The sequence below is a fragment of the Temnothorax americanus genome, unplaced genomic scaffold (genome assembly GCF_048541705.1).
Source record: "Temnothorax americanus isolate GAGA-0224 unplaced genomic scaffold, ASM4854170v1 Scaffold25, whole genome shotgun sequence".
Taxonomy (NCBI): domain Eukaryota; kingdom Metazoa; phylum Arthropoda; class Insecta; order Hymenoptera; family Formicidae; genus Temnothorax; species Temnothorax americanus.
The window spans coordinates 252684-273744 of record NW_027509391.1 but is presented as its reverse complement, the minus strand read 5'-3'; the positions used below and the strand labels follow the sequence as shown (position 1 = coordinate 273744).

The following is a 21061-nucleotide window of genomic DNA, read 5'->3' as shown; positions in this document are numbered from 1 at the left end:
TCTGAATGTCTTTCGGTTGGATGTAAAGCAGCCACCACTGATCACGCAAAGCATGCATTGTCCATCGATTGCACGTTGATCACCGCTTTTTTTAATTTAATTTTTTTGCGGTAAATTGATGTAACATCCCGCGTGCAAAGGATTGTATTTGTTCACGTTCACAGTCAAATTAAGTATACGCGACAACGCCCACCCGCTGTCGGGTTCCTGAAACTCTTCGAGACGTGATAAAATAGGCTCGATAACGTGTCGCTCGTACCACTCGCGCAGATCGGACGCATGAAAGAGTTCACGGTTTCCCGTGCTGACACTTTTGTTCGCACGTTTGTCACCCGTCACAAACTCGCCGTTGAACACCGTGTTTATCTTTACACTTGCGTGTCTTTGCATGACGTTTCGCACACGATCGAGCACAATGACTTCAGCATCTTCGAGAAATTTTCGCGGTTCAATGTAATTGATATTTATCACCGCACCGGTCAATACACGGTTTTCGAACGCGGCATCGATCTCTCGCCAAACGAGTCTTTCCGCGTTATCGTCACTACTAGTGCCCGCCGCGTACTCACCACCGATATGTACGAACCGTCTCTGTAATAGAGTCTTCGTACCTTCGAGTCGCGCATCGGCGATATTCGTTGCACATCCGTCAATTTCACTCCTTGATCTTCTTCACGCAAACCATCGGTGATATTTGTTGTAATACATTCCATTATTAAATCATCGTCAGATTTTGGAGGCTCCACAGATTTCTCTTCAATTATCCACACCATGTTGTGCACGTTATGTATAATGTCCCACTCGCGCAAAATTATCTAACGGAAAATTCCGGGAAACTGAAAATGCGATTGCGAAAATACCTCATCCGGGAAACGGAAAAATGTGAATGTGGGCATGTTTTTATCCCGGAAACGAAGAATATATAAATTCGCGGGTTCCTTCCATCATTTCTCAGACTCTGTTAGGAACGAGCAACTTAAACGAACGTCTGTTCTTTAATTTTTTTTTCAACGCGCGCTGACGCAATGGCAACAGCGGCAACGACGACGACGACGATCTTCGTCGACCTGCAAGGATTCACGGTGGGCGACAGATTCGTCGCGAAGGAGGTGGCCGTGCTGCGAAGGGAGACGCGCGTGCTCACGCATCACGTGTTTCGCGCACCGATGAGTTGGAATCTGCTGACGAGCTCCGAGAAAGCGAGGGCCAGTTGGTTGATAGCGAACCATCACGACCTTTGTTGGGAGGACGGCGACACGGACTATTGCCAGGCGAAGACGATCGTTCGACGCGCGGTGCGCGAGACAGAAGAGACGCCTCAACGCGCGAATCTACGTGAAAGGTCTCGAGAAGAAGAGATGGCTGCAGGAGATTCTCGGCGACGTCGACGCGACGATCGTGACCGTCGACGCGGAGTACGAGGACGTCGATCGGTTGGAGTCTCTTCGCGCGTGGCCCAACATACGGGGACATCGTCGTTGATGTGTATCACTGTTTCTTGGCTGTTCGAGTTCGAACGATCCCTCTCGTCGTCTTTCTTGCGACGACTCGCCTCTTCGTGCGAGTCCAGCCGCGCCATGTCTCTATGCATCCCACGAAGTTTCGTCACGAACAATCTGATCTGGTGCATGGCGAGATTTTTTCGCCATGGAAGTCATGATGGCTCTATGCAAAAAAAATACAATTAATAAATATAAATAAATATAAATATGAATAATAAATATAAATACTTGTAAATAAATATAAATATACATAAATATAAAATTTATCGTTTGATTATATTATAAGAAATAATTTTACGTTTGAAAGCGATACTCACGTTTTTTCGAGCATTACGGCGTCATCGTCCATGCGAACGATGAGCTCCAGACAGGGAGCCACCTTTTCCGTTAAGCTCTTCACGCGCTGCTGCAACTGCCGCAGCGTGTCGCAATAATCCTCAACCTCCCTCGTCAGGCCTGTGGTGTGATTATGTAATACATCACACACGCTTTTTAAATTGTTAAGTTTTTCCATCGTCTTGAGTTCACTCGAAAAGTGCGGATAGACTACGCCCAAGTCTAGTCTCGAGTCCTTATATATGGTAAAAGAGGGGTGTTACGGCAGAAAAATATATTAAGAATAGCATTTTATTGCGTCGAGAAAAATATACAAATCGACGGAAAATACGCATTGAGGAAAATAATTAATGCATTTTATTGCGTCGAGAAAAATATATGAATCGACGGAAAATACGCATCGAGGAAAATAATTAATGCATTTTTTTTTAATCGAATTGACTCATCCCCCCCCGGCCCCGCTAACCACAACAACCCGAGATCCCTAGGCTCGGAGTATCTATTGCTTCTCTACTTGTAAATTGATCTTGCCAACTACCACTGATGTTATTCAAGTTTCATAATCTGCATTATTCTTATTTACGTATGTAGTTTATTTGAAATAATGACAACAGCCACGCCTGCGTTTTGCTTGATACCATTTTACGAGATAAAAGTCACTAGTCACTAGTCTCTTTTTTTACATCATGGGATATGGGTCTTTCTCTCTGACTCTCTGCTTGCTCTCTGGTTCTATCCGATCGTGAATCGTGATACATTTTACGTTATTAATAAAAACACAATCAATCACGAACAAAGTGTTATCTGTCGGTTTCGCAAATTGTGTGTTTTCTCAGGGCAATCAACGATACGTTAACGTGTTTGCTAAATCAGTATATTCGAGCGTAAGCTTTGGTAAACTGTGGTCCTTGAAGGTTATATTGTTGCACGAAGTGATACAATATTTATATTTGTAATTATTCAAATAATACGGCAAGATGTCTGAGGACGAAGTGGAGAGCTTCGAAATCACCGATTATGATTTAGAGAATGAATTTAACATAGCTCGTCCCCGACGCAAACTCTCGAAGAAACAGCAAATGCTAGGTATGACAATCGATCTGCTACTATTATATTTTATCAGCACAGATTCCGTTCTATTTCTGCTAGCATTCCGGCATTCCGTTGACAAAATTTGCAGCGGACACTTTTAAAATCTGTTCTCGACAGGCTATTTCAGAGTTACTTTTTTGTAATACGTGGCTTCTTTTTATTAACAGGAATATGGGCGGATGACAGCGATGAAGATGAATTATCTGCCAGACCATCTTTCAAAACCTTTAAAAAGGGTCCCAAAAATTATACGGCGCCGGTTAGTTTTGTCGCTGGTGGTATCCAACAGGCGGGACAACCAAAAGAGAAAGAAGACAAGGATGACGAAGAAGATGACGAAGAGATGCGGGAGACAAGGCACAGTAGCTCGAGGTACAGTTTCAACATAAATATTTTCTAATGTGAACCAATTATTAAAGTAAACTTTTATGATACTTTGAGTGCCCAGCACATTTCAAACGTGTGCCCTGTGGGCCTAAAAGTAATTTTTTACTATTTTGTTTTAAGTATATATTCATGGTACTACAAAACTGAAGTTTTATTATTTTTATTCGATATATTTAGAAATATCTCTCTCTAACGAAATTGCTCCTACTTAAGTAAATAAAACTCACTCAAATAAATGGGTAATGAGCCCTTGCAAAAATATGTCATCCATACGTAGGTGATGTGATACACAGTACTAAATATATATATATTAATATCTTTTATTTAGTTCAGAAGATGAGAGGTCAAATAGTTCCAAACGTCCATCCTTTGCCTTGACCTTGGACAGTGACATCGCAGGCCTGCGTAAAAAGCGCAATCAAGTTAATCCATTGCTGATGAAAAGCGGAATGGGTAGTTGGGAAATGCATACAAAAGGCATTGGCGCTAAATTATTGCTGCAGGTATTTTATGAGCAACGATCGTAATTTGTTTATAAATCATAGCAAGATGAAGTAACGTAGCAAATTAATAGAAGGTATATTTTTTATTTAGATGGGATTTGAACCTGGTAAAGGTTTAGGTAAACAATTGCAAGGAATAAGCGCGCCAGTGGAGGCACATCTCAGAAAAGGAAGAGGCGCGATTGGCGCGTATGGTCCCGAAAAGACACCAAAGATTCCCGAGAAAAAGAAGGATGACGATGGGGAGGAAGCAAAAGAATCCAAGTCCAAGGTATCTCAATGGCGGAAGGGTGATACCAGCAACAAGAAAAAAGTCAGATACTGCTATAGAAGTGTGGATCAAGTTTTGGAAGATGGAAAACTGAAGCCTAACAGAAAAGCTCCAGTGTCCAGCGATATGAGTAGAGTTAAAGTTATCGATATGACAGGGCCAGAACAAAGGATTCTTAGCGGATATCATGCGATAGCTGGTGGTCAACAGTGTCCTGACGAGACCGTAATTACGTCCGACAAGAAATCGAAAGTGAACTTTGCCCTGCCCGAATTGCAACATAATTTAAATTTACTCGTGGACATGTGTGAGCAAGATATTATCCAAAACGATCGGCGAATGAGGCATTTAAGCGATAGAATGGTTGCTTTAGAAGCGGAGAAAAAGAATTTATCCAAAGTTGTGGATCAGCATAGTCAATTGATCGACACCTTGGAGAATGTGCTCGTAATTGTGGATAGATTGATGAATGAGACGAACGAATTGTCGCTGCAAGAAACCGCGGAGGCTTTCAAAAATTTGCAAGACAATTATTACGAAGAGTACAAAATGTACGAACTCGGTGAATTAGCCAGCAGTTTCGTAGCACCAAAGATAAAAGATTGTCTGGTCACTTGGAATCCATTGATGCAACCGAAACAGCCAATTAAGTTATTTGAACAATGGAAGAGTATCTTAGAGAATGGAGTTAGTACGCTTCAGACACGGACTATGCATTCATACGATCAACTAGTGTGGAATGCTTGGATGCCGTCGATCAGAGGAGCCATACAGTAAGTAATTCCTATAATAAACGTTAACAAATTTATATATGATAATTTAAAAAAGTAAACGTAATCGAAGGATGTGAGAAAATATTGACATTAATACTACGTATCTGTAAATCTATTGGTTTCTTTTAATTATTTTACATTTTAAAATATATACAAATAGTTCTTTCGATATATCTATTCTCTAATATTATTCATAATCAAATTAGGCAGTGGACATGTAGACAGCCCGAGCCTTTAATTGAGTTAATAGAGTACTGGATGCCGCTATTACCTAATTGGATCCTGGAAAATATACTAGATTTATTAGTGTTACCGAAATTGACACTGGAGGTGGAAGAATGGAATCCTCTTACCGATACTGTACCTATTCACACATGGATTCATCCTTGGTTGCCGTTATTACGTAAATATATATATTCTTCACATTATGTATTAAACTATAGAGATGAATTGTCGTTGTAACAATAACTATTTCTTGCTGTTATTTATAGGAAATCGTTTAGATACGTTAATTTATCCAATAATACGTCGAAAACTCGGATCTGCATTAGGAGGTTGGCATCCGTCGGACAGATCCGCTAGATTAATGCTGCAACCTTGGGCAGAGGTGTTCGCCAAGGGAGACATGGAGGCGTTTTTAGTGAAGAATATTATTCCAAAATTGCAAATAACCTTATCCGAGTTCGTCATAAATCCACATCAACAGCTCTTGGATCAATGGAATTGCGTGTATGAGTGGAAGGAATTGATCCCTGTTCATATCATGGCAGGATTGCTCGATAAATTCTTTTTCCCAAAATGGCTACAAGTCTTGGCACTTTGGCTCAATCATTCGCCTAATTACGATCAAGTTACAACATGGTACATGGGTTGGAAAAAAATGTTGAGCGAGAAGTTACTGGCGGAACCGGTAATAAAAGGTACGTTCTTTCGTTATGTTAAATTTATATCTTTTCTTCTTTCTCGTAGTTGGAGTTGATTAAAATATAAGTCGAATATGCGATTTACAGAGCACTTCAAGAAAGCATTGGACATGATGAATAGAGCCGTCAGTGGGCCACAAAATCATCAACCTGGCTCACTAGAACAGGTTTCATATTTAACAAGTTTAGAGAGAACTCAGCCGACGATGTCTCAGATGGCATCGATTGTGCAGCCGAGAATGGAGGTACAGGAATTACGCATTATATTTATTTAAATTGACATTATTAAATAATGATTCAAATAATATTACGCATATTGCTATTCTCCGTATTATTACGTTACTGTTTCCTTACAGATACTCGCAGAGGCGGTACGAACGGCCTCGCAGATTCCGCAGGGGTTCAAAGATTTCGTACAAAAGAAATGCGAAGAGAGAGGTATATTATTTATGCCGATCCCGAACAGATATAAGGAGGCTAAGCAAGTGTACAAAGTAGGCAATGTTCAGGCATATATCGACAGCAATGTCTTGTTTGTATGTCATAATGGTACAAATTGGATGCCAACGCATATAAATGCTTTGCTGGACATGTCTGAACTTTAATATTTGATTTAATAACATGATTTATTAATCTCTAATTTATGTTGTAAATATATTCTATTCTACTTCTACTAAACATCATTAGAAAAGTTAATTAATTACCTTATTAGTTTATATTTATATCGATTTTTATTCGTGATGTATAAATCTAAATATATCGAAACTGAATAGCTTCACTTTTTATATAATTAAAATTGTACAATAAATCAATATAATATTTTTCGTATATGTATTTGTGTGTGTTATTTGTCATTCTTGTTTCAAATTACTAAAGTTATTATTTGAGTGGTTTCATATATTGGGTGGCAGGGTGGTCTAGAACTTTTTTGGCGATTTCTCTCTTCTGACGTCGCAGGAGCCCCCAAAAATTAAGTATAAATTGAAATAAATAACAAAACAATTTTAAACTAAAAAATAATTGTAGATTACATGTGCATATGTATGGTGTCATAAATATTTATGCATTATAATTGTGTACGTGTGTATATATGTACATACATACATACAATACATCTCTATTATAATGTTTTACCTGTGCATGGTGATAAGACTGATAATTATTACATTATCGAAGGATTGGTGCAATCCCTTACTTTCCGACTACGCCGAACTATGCCAACCGCGAAAAGATCATTTTAGTTGCGCGCAACGCCGCCGACGTCGTTCGCGACGGCAGTCGAGTATCGACGCGTGTATCCGACATCATCCGACATCCGACGTGTATAAAATCGCAGTACTTCTGCAACTGGCACTGCACCTGTCGCACCTGATCGTCGGTCGACCGCTTCGAGTTGGTTACGTATCAAAGCGTTTTGGCACGTCTCGACAAGTTCGGCAAGTGCCCGGTGCCCCGCGTTAACTTTAAACAAACTCGTCGTTCTCCGCGCTGTTCTCGTCGTTCTCGAACGATCGAGTCCTAGTGTCACGCGCTCGCGATCGTTCGAGCTCGTCAACCTCGTGAACAGTGCCGCCGATGCAGTATACGCGCGGTAATCCGCTGATCAACCGTTCGCTCTAACCGCGCCGGCCATGGACGCCGGTGATTCCGTTGAACGTTGAACCGCGTGAGCTTCGGAGAGACAGATCGGCCTCGCGTCTCACCTCGCCTTCGCCTCGCCTAAACGATCATTATGCTCGCGCCGATCCGCGTGCGCCTGTTGCTGTTCCGCTACCCTACGAGCGATCCCGAGACGAGAGGTAATGACGGCACTTGACTGCGATTTCTCCCTGTCTCTCTCTCTCTCCCTCTTTCTCTCTCTGTTTAGGCTCCTCGCTTTTCTCGCTCCTCGTTTGCGCTTCTCTTCCGCTTTTCCTCTGCTGCGCAGCACCGACGTTAGGCAGCGTATAGGCTCCGGTAGGCTTCAATAGCTCCGCGGTTCATTTTGGAGTAGGTTGTAGGTATATAGGAGAAGAGTTGCGGTCGCGAAGATGGATTCGCCGCCCGCTCCCGGTCAACGTCGACAGGACTCCGTTGCTGGAAGGCGAATTAGGCGAAGGGCGGAGTACCTTGGGGGAGTTGAGACGAGGCCGGGTTGCACACCTGCCGCCCTTTGCCTCAAGAGCCCCTGCCGGCACTCGATATTTTCGGAGCCGGGACATACCTACGTATATACGCCTTTACCGCCTTACGCCACGAAATTGATCGAGCAACAAATTGCTTTCAACTCACGTTCATTTTTTATTCTTCGTTGGAGATCGACGAGCAATTTGCCGCTTGACTTGCCCGCTGATTCCACGTTAACCGCTAGACATAAATAGATTACATTTTTAGAGTACCGTTTTTTTTTTTTTGAGTTTTTTACAATAAAAATCAGGAAGCAATTCTTTTCTCATTTGTTGTATTCAGAACGTAATATCGTCTTCGTAGTCTTCAATGTAGGGAAGGAGGAATGGAACTAAAATTAAAATAGAAATCCCAAGTAGTGCGGAACAAATTTATGATATTTTCGAACGTTTTTTTAAAACTTGCTCGTTTATTTCCTTTTTTAAATAAATGTATCCGCTTGCTGGCTAATTTTTAAGTTGCTCTAGAAATTGTAAAATCAGGTTTCGGTTCCGATGCATTAATTATCACATTCATTTAGCAGCGAGGAAATGTCAGACTAATGGAAATGCCAGATTATAAAGTTTCATAATCGAAATGAATAAATATAAGATAAGATTATCCATAATTTACGAGGTTTATTTCAGATATCTAGTCGATTCTTTACCGAAACTCGATCTTAAGTTATGTGGATTTATATTTTATTATTTTCGCGAGAGACTTTTTGAAATGTTTTCGAGACACAGGAATGGACAAAAATAAATAATTCTGCTGCTTTTTAAAGCTTAATATTACCAATCCAATATTATCTCGGGACGGCGCAACGTTCTCCGTTCGACGGGGACGATTTTGCGGCTTTGGGCTCCTGTGCTGTTATAAATAAATCTAGATAAGTCTCCACTTTACGTTCTAGTCATGACTAGAAACAGGACGCAAAGTGCAAAGTGGAAAGCCGCGTTCGAGATCGTTTTAAAGTGAATCCGGCCTATTAATCGTTTGAGAATAGTCGTACATTCATTCTGCTGGTCTGACGATGCCGATATGCGGTGATATAAGATAATAATAGTCGTCTGTATTTACGTAGCCTCGCAGATGTAGCCGTGTAGCCTCGGAAAACGGCGAGTCTAGGCCCTCCAGGCGCGATATCCGTCGACAAATTAAGCTAAAAATTTAGCGCTCCGAAAGTTCATCGATTGTTTTAAAAGACGCGATGTTTGACCGTTAATTCTGCTTCCATCTACGCGCTCGAATCGTTCTTACGTCATCCACAAAGGATTCATTAATTTAAGAAAATTCTTTCTACCGCATATCGTGAAAAAATTCAAGACCGTCTGCTCTCGTATCTCGTATCTTTGAGATCACGTCGGGCAGAATCGCGTGTTTACGCGCGTTTACTTTGCGCTTTGCAGGCACGCATGTATTTCATTTGTTCGTTTGTTCATTCGTTCATTTATTCGTTCGTTCGTTCGTTCGTTCTGGTCGAATCACGCCGAGTGTCAATTAGCGATGCCGACGCGAGCGGCGAGGCTCGAGCGTTCTCGCTTCTCGCCCGCACGCTGGAACGGACCGGCACGTTAATTTTAGCGTAATGGATCGATCTAAGAGGAGGATGCGTTTTTAAATAGCCTTCCCGAGAGATCTATCGCGCACTCGTTATTTCGGAACCACCGTGTCGACGATGAAAATATGTATCTCGGTGTCGAGATCGTAAATGCTAAATAAACGTAATGTTTGCATCGGAAAAGCGGCGGTAAAATTTGAGGCGAGATATATCGATATGAACGTGGGGATTAACGGCGTGATTTATCGTATTATTCATGAAGAAAAAAGCTTCAGCTTTATGTCGAGTAGATTAGAGAGTCAGGATTGCGATAGGAGTAGCACGCGCGTGAACAATGTTTTTTTATATTTATTGTCAATAGAAGTTGAAGAAGAAATTGTGAGCGTTAGAGTGTCCGTAATGATTTACGACAAGCTCGACGACAAGTCTTCTAAATTTATATTTATTTAATATGTAAATGCGCATATATATATATATATATATATATATATATATATATAGCATCAGTTTATGTGGCACCCGCGTGTCATATCGTTCTCGCTGTACATTGTTTCTTCTGTACGTGCCCCAATTGTCCCCCTCTGCGCAAGATACGCGATAATTGTCTACAATTAGCAACGTGAATTGACCGTAGGATGCAACGAAGTCAGCTGAGGGACATCTCATCCTGGATGACGCGTCTGTTCCCGGAGCCTGGAGACGGTAGCAGTCGGATGGTCGAGGGATTCAAAATGTTCGGTTCGAAAAACAGCTCGGCCACCAGCACGTTTTACACGGATCTGGAAATCACGGAGGACAAGCGGGAGTTTCAGCAGGAGGACGAACATTCCAAACCGGCAACGCCAGGTTTGCCGGAGCAGCGGAGCACGACCAGCGAAAATGGCAACTCGCAAGATTCGGACGCAGCAACAGGTGTTGAGGAGCAACGATACGTCAGACATTCCTTCCACAGGATCGCCAGCTTCGGTGGCTTCCCGCGATTTCAGTCGTTCGTCATGTCCGCTTCCACGCCCGCCGAATGCATCGATATCACGAGGCATGAGGAAACTTCAACGGAAACGTCCTATATTAAAATGTCGCATAGTGTCCTAGAATATAGAAGTAGCAGGTGTGTGGAGATCTGATGAAAAAAGAGCAATGTAGTTTACATATCTTTGTTTAAAAAAATTTTTAAGCTTGTATTTTTAAAAACAAATACAGGTACGTAGCTTCGGAGAGGAGGTCTCATCAGTATACATTAGATACCTACGCGGTAAGCGAGTCCGAGAGCGAAGAAGAGTCAGAAGAAACGAGATCTTCGGAGACGGACTCTGCCATAGTGGCTGATCATACGGAAGAGTCGATATCGGAGCCTAAACTGCTCGCGAAGAAAGGTTCGCCCGATTCGAAGCGAAAGAAGGCATTACGCGTGGCGCAGGAGTTACTAGCGACTGAGAAAAATTATGTCAACATTCTACATCTGATCGACCAAGTGTTCCAATTCAGGGTCGATCAGGAAAACCGAGCGCATCCGATGTTCCCTCCAGAAACTGTTCAGCACATGTTCTCAAATATTAAATCTATTTATAAATTCCACAACGACTTTCTGTTGCCGCAATTTGAGGAGAGAATGCAATGTTGGGATTCAAATCCGAGAATCGGTGACATAATGAAGAACTTTGCGCCATTCCTCAAAATGTATACGGAGTATGTAAAGAATTTTGATTACGCCATGAATTTGATAAGCACCCTGCAAAACAAGGTTCCCAGGTTTGCAGCGATTGTTAACGAAATTCAGAAGCTCGACGAATGTGCTAAATTGTCGCTAGCACATCACATGTTGAGTCCTATACAGAGGCTGCCGCGATACGAGTTACTTCTCAAAGATTATTTACGAAATCTCACTGAGAACAATCCAGATTATGAAGACACAAAAAGTAAGTATAATGTTTTTTTATATTTTCCGAAATATTGCTGCATATTCTACATTTCATAAATTATAATTATTTACTGAGAAACATTTGTAATGTTAAATTACAGAGGCTCTGGAATTAGTGTCAACCGCTGCAAATCATACAAACGAGGCAATGAAAAAAATCGATAAATTTAAAAAACTTTTGGAAATTCAAGAGAGTATATATGATGCAACTGATCTAGTCAGTGCGACTCGCGAACTAATAAAAGAAGGACGTATAGTGAAAATTTCAGCGCGTAGTGGCGATCATCAGGAGAGACATTTGTTTCTGGTAATTATTCATTATTTTATATAGTATATTAATATTTGTAAAATATACAGATATTTTTTTTCAATTAGAACTGTTTTATCTTTTCAGTTTAGCGATTTATTATTACTCTGCTCAATAAGACTGATACCCGGTCCAATGTACCGACTAAGAGCTAAATTTATGGTGGAAAATTTACAAGTAGTTGAGGGAGACAATCTAGAAACCGCAAATACTTTTTACATAAGGGACGAAAATAAAAGCGTCGAGTTGTATACGCATGCTGCCGCGGAGAAGGCAGCGTGGCTGGACGCGTTGTTTCAAACGATGCAAGAGATCATGAGACGCAAGGCCAGTCTGAAAACTGGAAGTGTTAAAACTTCTTTGGTTAAGGCTGATGACGTAACTAGGTGCATGGTTTGCGAAGTTAGTTTTTCTGTGATGAAACGAAAGCACAATTGTCGGGCTTGTGGAATAGTGAGTATTGTGTAGTAAAATTAAATTTTTCGTGTTATACACATTATTTTATAACAATATTTATTCAACATTCTACGATAATTCTGTTTCCAGGTGGTTTGTAGTAAATGCTCAAATCAGAAATTATTATTTGAAGACAATAAGAATATGAGAGTGTGCAGATTATGCCATGCCGCGCTCACTCAACCGCTCACTAAATCACCGTCGTCACCGTCTGGACCAGTGCCAAGTTTGTTACAGGTATCGGCGAGTGCGCCATCAGTATTATCCGGATACCTGTTACTGAAGACGCAGGCCAGTAAGCCTTGGACAAAACGATGGTTTGCGTTGCACGTTGACTTCGTTCTGTATTCATTCAAATCGGAATTGGAGAGCATGGCCATGACAGCGACGCCCATGCCAGGCTTTATGGTTACGGAAGGTACAAAATTACCCGATGAAGACCCCTTGAACACGAAAGATCGAATAAGAGCATTTAAGATGCATCATTCGAGAAAATATTACTATCTTCAAGCATCTTCTCAAGAGGATAAAGAAAAGTGAGTGTAAAAATTGTTTCGACAATCTATAGCTTGTTTAAACAAATAAATAATACTAATATTATATACTTGTGGGATTTTTAGATGGATGCACACATTGGAGTTGGCTACGAAGGCTGAACTACCTCATTTTATGCAGGTGGAAAACGAAAGCGCACAAGAAAGTCAATCGATGAACGATGTACAATGAATATTCGTACCTTTATATCTACCAAACTAGCCAATTTTTTACTATTATACTCGTAAATGAGAAGACGATATGGCAATGTAAGATAATCGTTAGTAGTTAATTAGCTATATTTAAAATGACGTTAACTTATGTTATATATATATATTGTTATTATATATACATTAAAAGAGAGAAATCGAGTCAATAGCGGCCGCTGCCGAGAAACGCTTGTTGTTTTGTATATAATGTTCTGTTATAGTATATTTATAAATATATATGTCGTTTTATCACGATACGCTGTGCTGACCGTAATCTGCAATGGAAGTCGATACGTTGCGACGCTTGAAAAGTTAATTACGCGCTTCAGTGATAGTATGTTATTTAAGCTACGAGATCGTTTTTATTAAAATCGATTTTATTAAATACGAAATGGATTCGATAGTTTTATCAATAAATTTATTCCGTCAATTAAAAATTTTATAGCTCTTAAATACATCTTAGTAGTTCCTATCTAGTTACAGATTATCGCAATAATTACAAATTTTATTACATTCACTAGAAACACAAAAGTGCATTCGGACTAATTATTCCGAACCTGTGCATTTATCACGTTTCTTGAATTGCACACATAGACCGTCAGCTGCGTACGTGAACATGTGAATGCCATCATTGTCATTTAAAACATCCTTTGTTCGTTTCGTAGCAGAGAGTGTAATTCGAGAGGATCGTGATTAACGTCACTTTTGCAATTAATAGGGATTTGTCTTAAAAAGTCTTTAAGGCAAATTATCGTGTAAATTCATATGTCCAGTTGATATATATGTATATAAAAGAAAATTACGACATATCTCTTTTTTACGTGATCAATTTTTTTTATAATCGACCTACGTTATTAGAGCCTAATACCGAATGCCAAAGATCCATGGAACTTGTTGTTCCTTATTTCTGTTCTCAGGAATGGAATAAAGTTTTGTATATTAGAAAAGTATTTAGAATTCGTCGCCTTTCGCAGAGACATATGCCTTTTTTTCAATTATTAACCCAAAATCTGGTAACGGGCAATGAGAATGTATGTTGTAGTCAAGATTCTTTCCCCCACAAATAAATTTATATCTCACTGTACAAAATGACTGCATACGCCGGATATTAATTTTTATTTTATTTTTTATGAAAATGTAATTGTATGCAAAATGAATGCGAGCGCAAAAAAATGCGGTCGTTTCTTTGCCATTAAAAAGTGCGTTGTCGCCGAACGACAAACTCTATAACATATAGTATCGAATCAATAATATTAATATTAATAAATCTTTTATAATCTTCTCTTAAGAATTAATGAAGGTAAAACACACATACACGGAAAGATATATTGAAGTTTGTAGCAACCTGTAATAATTTGTACATTGTAATAACTGTTATACCAATGGTTTAAATGTCGATAAAAAAAACATCAGTTACGTAAATCTTGTATATAATTTAATGACCATAATCCAATCTTTATCTGAAAGTAAAAAAAAAAAAAATGTAAAAATTTACAGGATACTTGAAAGACATTTAATGTAAGAAGACAATAAATCATGATATGTAAAAAGAAGATTCGACATCAACTGCTCGATATAAGCTCATAAATGTAGAAAACACGTGAAAAATAATTAAGAGTATTATAAAATATTTCTTTTAGACAATTTTCTTATCATTTTTAAGGCCCCTGTTCACTCACTGCAGCTGTCTTGGATTGACGATGTCAAAAGTGAGAAAATATATCATATAAAAATTCTTGCAACGCGCACATTAAAATAAAAATGTTTTTCTATAAGATAGCATGTATAATCGATAGAAAAGACTTGTAAAATATACCGAAAACTTCTTTTTTATTTGGGTAATTATTAAATAATTTATATATTTTGCATTATGTCGAATCAAGGGAGAAAATAAACTGACAGCTGCTGAATTGAAAAATAAATACTTACTTTTACATATTATTACATTGTAACAAAATGCGAGTCTTCAGTATATTTTGTCATATATTTTATCACAATAATTATATTTTAAATTTTGCGCTGTGCGCGCGTTGCAAGCTTTAGTCCTTGTACGTTATACGTCATTTCTCACTCCTTAAGGTGCATGGTGCATGGTGCTGGTGCATTGGTGCATTTCAGTGCATTTTCACGAGCGCAGCTCAAACGGCCGTTCGAGCGGCAAAAAGTTTAATTTTTAGGACTACAAAAAGATAAAAAGTAAGTTAAAAAACCAAGTATAAAGTTAATCTACATTGGTACAAATTACTATATAGACGTGGTCTCAGTAGGTACTGCTCAGTATATATATACATACACGCGATCAACATAGCACCATCAGTACCAGTGTTTCAATAATACTACATTTACGTGAGCGTTATTTCTGTAATAACTTACGATAATTCACTCATTTACACGGAGTGAATAATCGTAAGTTACTACAGAAGTAACACTCGCGTATAAACATATATATATATATAGTAATAAACTGTGTAGGTATTTATTATAATTATATATATGTATATAATATATTCTGCATTTTTGTCGTAATGTTTCATTGATTAGATCAGTAAAGAATTTAATGAAAAAATATATACATGTAAGAATAAGGAACATTACTAAAACAAAATAATCCATGCAGTTACATAATCACTCACGAATATCGTGATTATCGCAATTTTTCTCATATCTCTCATAACGTTTCTTGAGTGAAAATGTCATCGCGTCTAGAATCCGGTATATTTCTATTATATTTCGACGAAGAAAGATGTATCAGGTCGTTGTCCCGCAAAATCATTTCCGCACAAGTAGTATAATCTATTGTTATTCAATCGCGCGTCATTGGCATTTTCGTAATGAGCGACCAAAATTATCGATGAGCGCGATGGCCGTTTGGCTCATATTCTTCTTCTTCTTCTAGACTCTAGAGAATGGCGGCCGTTGGCTCATCGGTGATAATAGCGTGGCACCGACTCCTCGCACCCGCGTCCGCGTCCACCATGCGGGGCGGAACGGATAAAAAGAAACGAGCCCCGCTTCGAAAGAAGAGAAGAGAAGAGAACGGGAAGAGACGCGAGGAGACGCGAGGTGAGAACGAGGGCAACGTCGTTGGAGGGCGAGGAGTAAAGGACGAGCAACGCTGCTAAGTCGAATGTCGAGTGATGCCAAAGTTAAATATAAATGCGGGCCGCGAGAGAGAGAGAGAGAGAGAGAGAGAGAGAGAGAGAGAGAGAGAGAGAGAGAGAGAGAGCGTCGCGACGCCCATCCTGGATCGATGATCCAGCGCCGGGACCAGTCTCTCTGTGATTCGCGTCGCGAGATCCGGCACAGAAATCGCCCTCTCTTCCTCTCTTTCTTTCTCCCCGTATTTCGCTATTACCCCGATTTTACCATTATCGATATCGATTAAGTTCCTCGCTCGCGATCGGTTCTCGACGAACCGTGAGTTTCGCAGTGAATATCCAACGAAAGAGGAAACGACAAACGAGCAAAAGTGTGATTTTCCGAATAGAAGTTGATTTCAATTGATGAGATCGATCAGAGTCATTAAGATCGTCAGTTGGATCAAGCATTCCTTGGATTTGCCGGTAATTTGTGTTATATGTACCTAAGATATTCGATCATAATTTTGCTACTTCAAATTGTACAATCTCATAGTAAACTTTTCCTTACCTACAGTGTTGAAACATAGTTTCGATAATTCTCGAATTGCAAGAAAATGAAAGTTAACAATTCTTCTATATTATTATTAAACACTGTAGAAGAATTTATATTGTTAAAATTATGATTGAGGGTCTTGGAGTGTCCTGTGTTTTACGATTCACGTGGGTGGCTGTTTGCTTGCGTATGTGATGATTGCGGATGTGGTTGCGTAATTTATAAAAATTTTATTAATCATCATACTGTAATGATTTCAATCTAGTTAATTATTTATGATACTAAGATTTGGATCCCAAGACCTTGTTTGTGCTCTGTCACGGTAGATGTTGATAAAATAAGTCTCTTGTTAAAAAACGCATTGATACAACACATTTTACACGCTTTGATAAAAAAACAAATTGTTATATTTACCAAACAAAGTTATAAAAATAAAATTACATATTAACCAGAATAATTCCCCCAATAGCTTCAGTATACATTACTTTTATCAAGAGTATAAGCATTTTTTTGATTTCTTTCTTAAAAATTTTGGATTGCTAGCTTTATCTAAGAACTTAATAAGTAGATGATCTTTTGCAACAATCTAATACGTACAAAGTCAAGTTTAATGAACCTCGTATGCATTGAAGTTGAGTTATCGCAAAGCTCGTTAAACGATAGGTACATATCATCTGCGTTTGATCACCGATAATGTCACAGGGTTGATAGATGAGGGTGAGCGCCAATAATAATTGCTGACCAACAAGCCGGTGCGGACGATTCTGTCAGCGACATCCATTCCGAACGCCGACTATTTCTGATCATCAATTCAGCAGAGAGATCTTATTTTTGGACGCAAGCATCCGAGGTCCAGGATCCAGCGTGCCACTAACGTTCGACTGGCCCGTTGATCCGTCTTCGCATTAAATTTTCCAGCGATCTGCGACAGAGCTTCTTGGCTTTCGTTCTGTCTTGCGTGACCGCGCGAGATCAAGATTTCGCTCTTTCAAACAGCGAGCAAAATGCGAGCAAAATCTGCTATCGCGATTCTAATATTAACGTTTACAATTTTATCGATTGGAAAGATTTGGATTAATCTCAAATTATTTGTCGATAGCAATTCTACCTTCTTCCAAAGCTGCATTTTTTATTTACTAAAGAAATATTCTAAATTTTTGTCCTTAAAATAGTTTAAGTAAAAAAATAGTTTGTGGAAAATACTTCTTCGAAATTAGCGCTTCAGTTGTTACTGTGATGTTCTGTTAATTCTTTGTGTTTTACATTGCTAAAATATCTTAGAGTTATAACAGAGAGAGATATATGTCATGCACGCGCATGATGAGGTACAGTTCATAAAGAATGTCTCGACAGATTTCCACAAACTCTCAAGAAACGATATAAATTATTGTAAAATTACAAACTAGCACTATGTAGTTTTTGCAATATGTTTGCTGCAGACAATGGAAACATTATACTTCGTTCGAGCCTCAAGTTCTATCATATTTTACATTCTGGTTTATGCCGGTTGTACATCTCTTGGTACACAACTAGTCGAAAATCACTCTCAAATAGCCGCAGATCGCGATCAAGATTTATTTGCGAGATCGACCGCTGTATCGACGATACCTTCGGGATTACCTTTCGCACTCCACGTGGGTGGTCAAACCGGCGCGGCGGCGCGACCGCGATGGGCGATTACAGCTGTTAATATCCGTGTCAGTTGCCGAAATACCCGACGCAGTCGTTGCGAATATACCTGCCGGCTTGTCGGGCGCGTGTATAAACGCCGCGCTGATTAAAAATAGAAATAGCGCTATATTTAGCCGGCCTACACTCGGTATCTGATGGCTAAAAAGCTTAAGACTTTTCGTCTACGCGCGTTTAGAGCATGCAGACTTCCTCTTTCGATTTCACGGCGCGTAAAATAGCTTGGTGAAACAATGGAAGGAGGCGTAGAAATACCTCTCATTGCTGCTAACCACATGTGTTTCTAGAGTCATCAGAGACGGTGAGAACGATTCGCTGTTCGAAAATCTTGGCATTATTATTCGATCTAATATATTGTAAAGTAATATCTATACAAAGAAGAAAACTGTTCTATCTAAATTCCTAACGTTCAACAGAAATATATACGCACAAACATGACGAATGCGATAATTATGACCGAGAAGGCCGTGACGCATTCGATGCGTCTGGCCGAAATTAAATAGACGTCGAAATTGAATAGATATAGACAGCCGTTTCCAGTTGCCAAGATCTCCGGTATCAACGAACTCTACGGCCGAAATTTGTCGAAATGGCTTTTTGGTGTATAGTTTTGAAAATACAAAGCTTATTATTATAACTGGCAGATATTTTCAAAATTTACATACATTACATCTGACGGTGTTGAAATGATAGAAATCCGATTGTTTTATCGGATCAGAGCCGCGGCGCCGTGACTTCTGTTTATTATATACCGCTCCCGTTATTCGTTCTCTCGCGTGTCTGCATTCTCTCTGACATTTTGATAATTATACGCGGATACCTTATTTCCGCATTAGTGTGCAAAAGTTCATAGGTATACATACGTACAACAGTACTTACCTATTTCGAGAAACTTTTGGCCATGTGCCATGTCGATTAGTCGACGCTATTATGCGACCCAGAGTTCATTTAGTGTCTTACAGTTCATCCGTGGTCTTTTGTTTTCCTGGGAAATACGCGCTGTCAATCAAACGTCAGAATCAGATTGTGTCTCATTGCTTATTGTTTTCGACGACACAATATTCCGCGATTTTACTCAACACACAGTACGTGACTGAAACTTTATTGACAAATACATCCAATTGAAAGAACAGTCAATTATTAATTAAATTTTCAATTTTTTTTAAAATAAAAACGATTAACATTAGAATTATTTTGGCTTATAAAATCGACACATGATTATGCAACATTGCAATATTTTTTCTTTATTTAATACAAATTATACAAATGTGTGTGTGTGTGTGTGTGTGTGTGTCACGTCTAGATAGGATCGGCAATACTCATTGTTAGACGTAAGCAACTGCTCCGACTGAAAATGCGTAATCAACACAAATTTGCATTTAGAGCTGGAACAAAGATATCTAATACACTTTGAATCTTACCTGGCGTTTAAATAATCGAGGTCTAATTGCTCTCTTCCTTGTAGCGATGTTGGCCTATAAGCGAGGCGAAGCGACGAGCAGTTGAAGTGGTCCGAAATGTCGCAACAGCATCCGTCGAGGCCACCCGGAGGAGGCCATGTACCTCCGGGTAGCTGGTCAGGGCGACCTAATGCGCCAAGCGCGCCGAGTCCCTTCAGGCCCGCTTCGCCGTATACGCCCTCGTCGTCGCCGCATCCGCAAGGACGAATTCATCGCGGGCCTCCGACTCCGGTCCATCCAGCTCATCCCATGTCACCGCTCGTATATCCTGGAATAATGATGCATCCGATGAGCCCGGTGCCGATCGGAATGCCAATCTCACCCGGAATGTCGCCCGTCTTCGGCTGCCCGACTTCCGGTTACATCCAGTGCCCAAGGCCACGGTGGCCTTCGCCGATCCCTACGGGTAGTCAAGCGCCAAGGCCATTCATACCAATGCAGGTACGCAATGTTTTCATGTAACGCGAAATGTGACAGATCGATAGTAATGTGTCGTCGATGTACGTCTACGTCGCGTGTTGCGTGTTACTTGTCGAGTTATTTAGACTCGAGTGTCTAATTCAATATAACACGAATAAATTGTCACGTTAATGCAAAAGATGTATTTAAATATTACAAATCTGCTAGTGAAAATACACTGATGAGACATTAACGCTAAAGCTAAAACGTTTTTTCATCCCAACTTGCAGAGTTCTTTCAGAAGTGATTCGGCATCACCGGTACCATGCGCGCCGCCAGAATATCTGATAGCACCCTACAGACCTGGGGATTACGAATATATTGGCGTGCCCTTAGATCATACGCAGACGGACGAGGAAAGCAGCGGTCCCAGCACAGCCGAGATCATCGCCAGTCAGAGTCAAGATTACGTGGACGAAAAGCTCGCCGAGTACCAAGCTACCATCCAACAATTGCAGGGTAAGTTTTACAAAGTCCAGAAAAATCGATTCGTTTTGCGATGGAATGGTATCGGTCACGTTACAGAACGCCCAATAGACTATATCATTAAACCCTCACTCATTCTCCTATAAAACCCTCAATTATAGACTATCTGCCGATTCAAATCACGAAGCGTTGTTGCGCACGCAAATTTCGACCATGGGGATGTAAGTGCTCGGATTGTGTATCGTGTCTGCGTGGCGTATCATAAGGGAGCCATAAAATTTTCGTCGATTTCCATCAGGGAGAAACACCATTGGGAATTTATTTCTTCTAATAATTCTCTTGCGTTGTATTGATGAAGCTATAATTTTGAGATTTCGCGGAAATCGATACATTGAAATTCACAAGAATAAATTATGTGATTTCTCGGTATTTTGAAAGCAATGAAAAATTGATATAACCAGAAATAAGATTAAAATT

General features: G+C 39.8%; 3 protein-coding genes and 2 long non-coding RNA genes across 16 annotated transcripts in view; 3 read left to right on the top strand and 2 right to left on the bottom strand.

Moving 5' to 3' along the window:
* Positions 1 to 1330: 1330 nt before the first annotated feature.
* On the bottom strand, positions 1331 to 2066 carry LOC143899056 (uncharacterized). The gene is made up of 2 exons (XR_013257360.1): positions 1820 to 2066; positions 1331 to 1665 (listed from the first exon to the last, which is right to left on the bottom strand). It is a non-coding gene; the product is annotated as an uncharacterized LOC143899056 (long non-coding RNA).
* Positions 2067 to 2555: 489 nt separating this feature from the next.
* Positions 2556 to 6621, top strand: Sip1 (septin interacting protein 1). The gene is made up of 8 exons (XM_077409090.1): positions 2556 to 2924; positions 3098 to 3302; positions 3646 to 3820; positions 3912 to 4864; positions 5071 to 5267; positions 5356 to 5784; positions 5875 to 6032; positions 6144 to 6621. Exons 1-8 carry the CDS (start codon positions 2816 to 2818, stop codon positions 6390 to 6392), a joined length of 2475 nt encoding a protein of 824 aa, XP_077265216.1. The 5' UTR covers positions 2556 to 2815; the 3' UTR covers positions 6393 to 6621.
* Positions 6622 to 7152: 531 nt separating this feature from the next.
* Positions 7153 to 14561, top strand: LOC143899095 (FYVE, RhoGEF and PH domain-containing protein 2). Of its 2 annotated transcripts, none has more exons than XM_077409098.1 (7): positions 7153 to 7586; positions 10128 to 10601; positions 10694 to 11409; positions 11513 to 11718; positions 11806 to 12171; positions 12265 to 12710; positions 12795 to 14561. In XM_077409098.1, the coding sequence occupies exons 2-7, from the start codon at positions 10129 to 10131 to the stop codon at positions 12898 to 12900; spliced, it is 2313 nt and encodes a 770-aa protein (XP_077265224.1). In that variant the 5' UTR covers positions 7153 to 7586; position 10128; the 3' UTR covers positions 12901 to 14561. The 2 variants fall into 2 exon arrangements, with proteins under 2 accessions (XP_077265224.1, XP_077265226.1); XM_077409100.1 differs by lacking the exon at positions 7153 to 7586 and adding an exon at positions 7602 to 7743.
* Positions 14562 to 16351: 1790 nt separating this feature from the next.
* LOC143899096 (uncharacterized) lies at positions 16352 to 20479 on the top strand. The gene is made up of 2 exons (XM_077409101.1): positions 16352 to 16480; positions 19705 to 20479. Exon 2 carries the CDS (start codon positions 19757 to 19759, stop codon positions 20159 to 20161), a length of 405 nt encoding a protein of 134 aa, XP_077265227.1. The 5' UTR covers positions 16352 to 16480; positions 19705 to 19756; the 3' UTR covers positions 20162 to 20479.
* Positions 16479 to 21061, bottom strand: part of LOC143899097 (uncharacterized) — a 111858-nt gene continuing 107275 nt past the window's right edge. For 10 of the 11 annotated variants that reach the window (XR_013257371.1, XR_013257368.1, XR_013257367.1 and 7 more), the window contains 2 exons: positions 19661 to 19967; positions 16479 to 19238 (listed from right to left, as the gene is read on the bottom strand). This is a non-coding gene — a long non-coding RNA (uncharacterized LOC143899097). The remainder of the gene's footprint in view (positions 19239 to 19660; positions 19968 to 21061) is intronic. The other variant, XR_013257376.1, reaches the window with a different exon arrangement.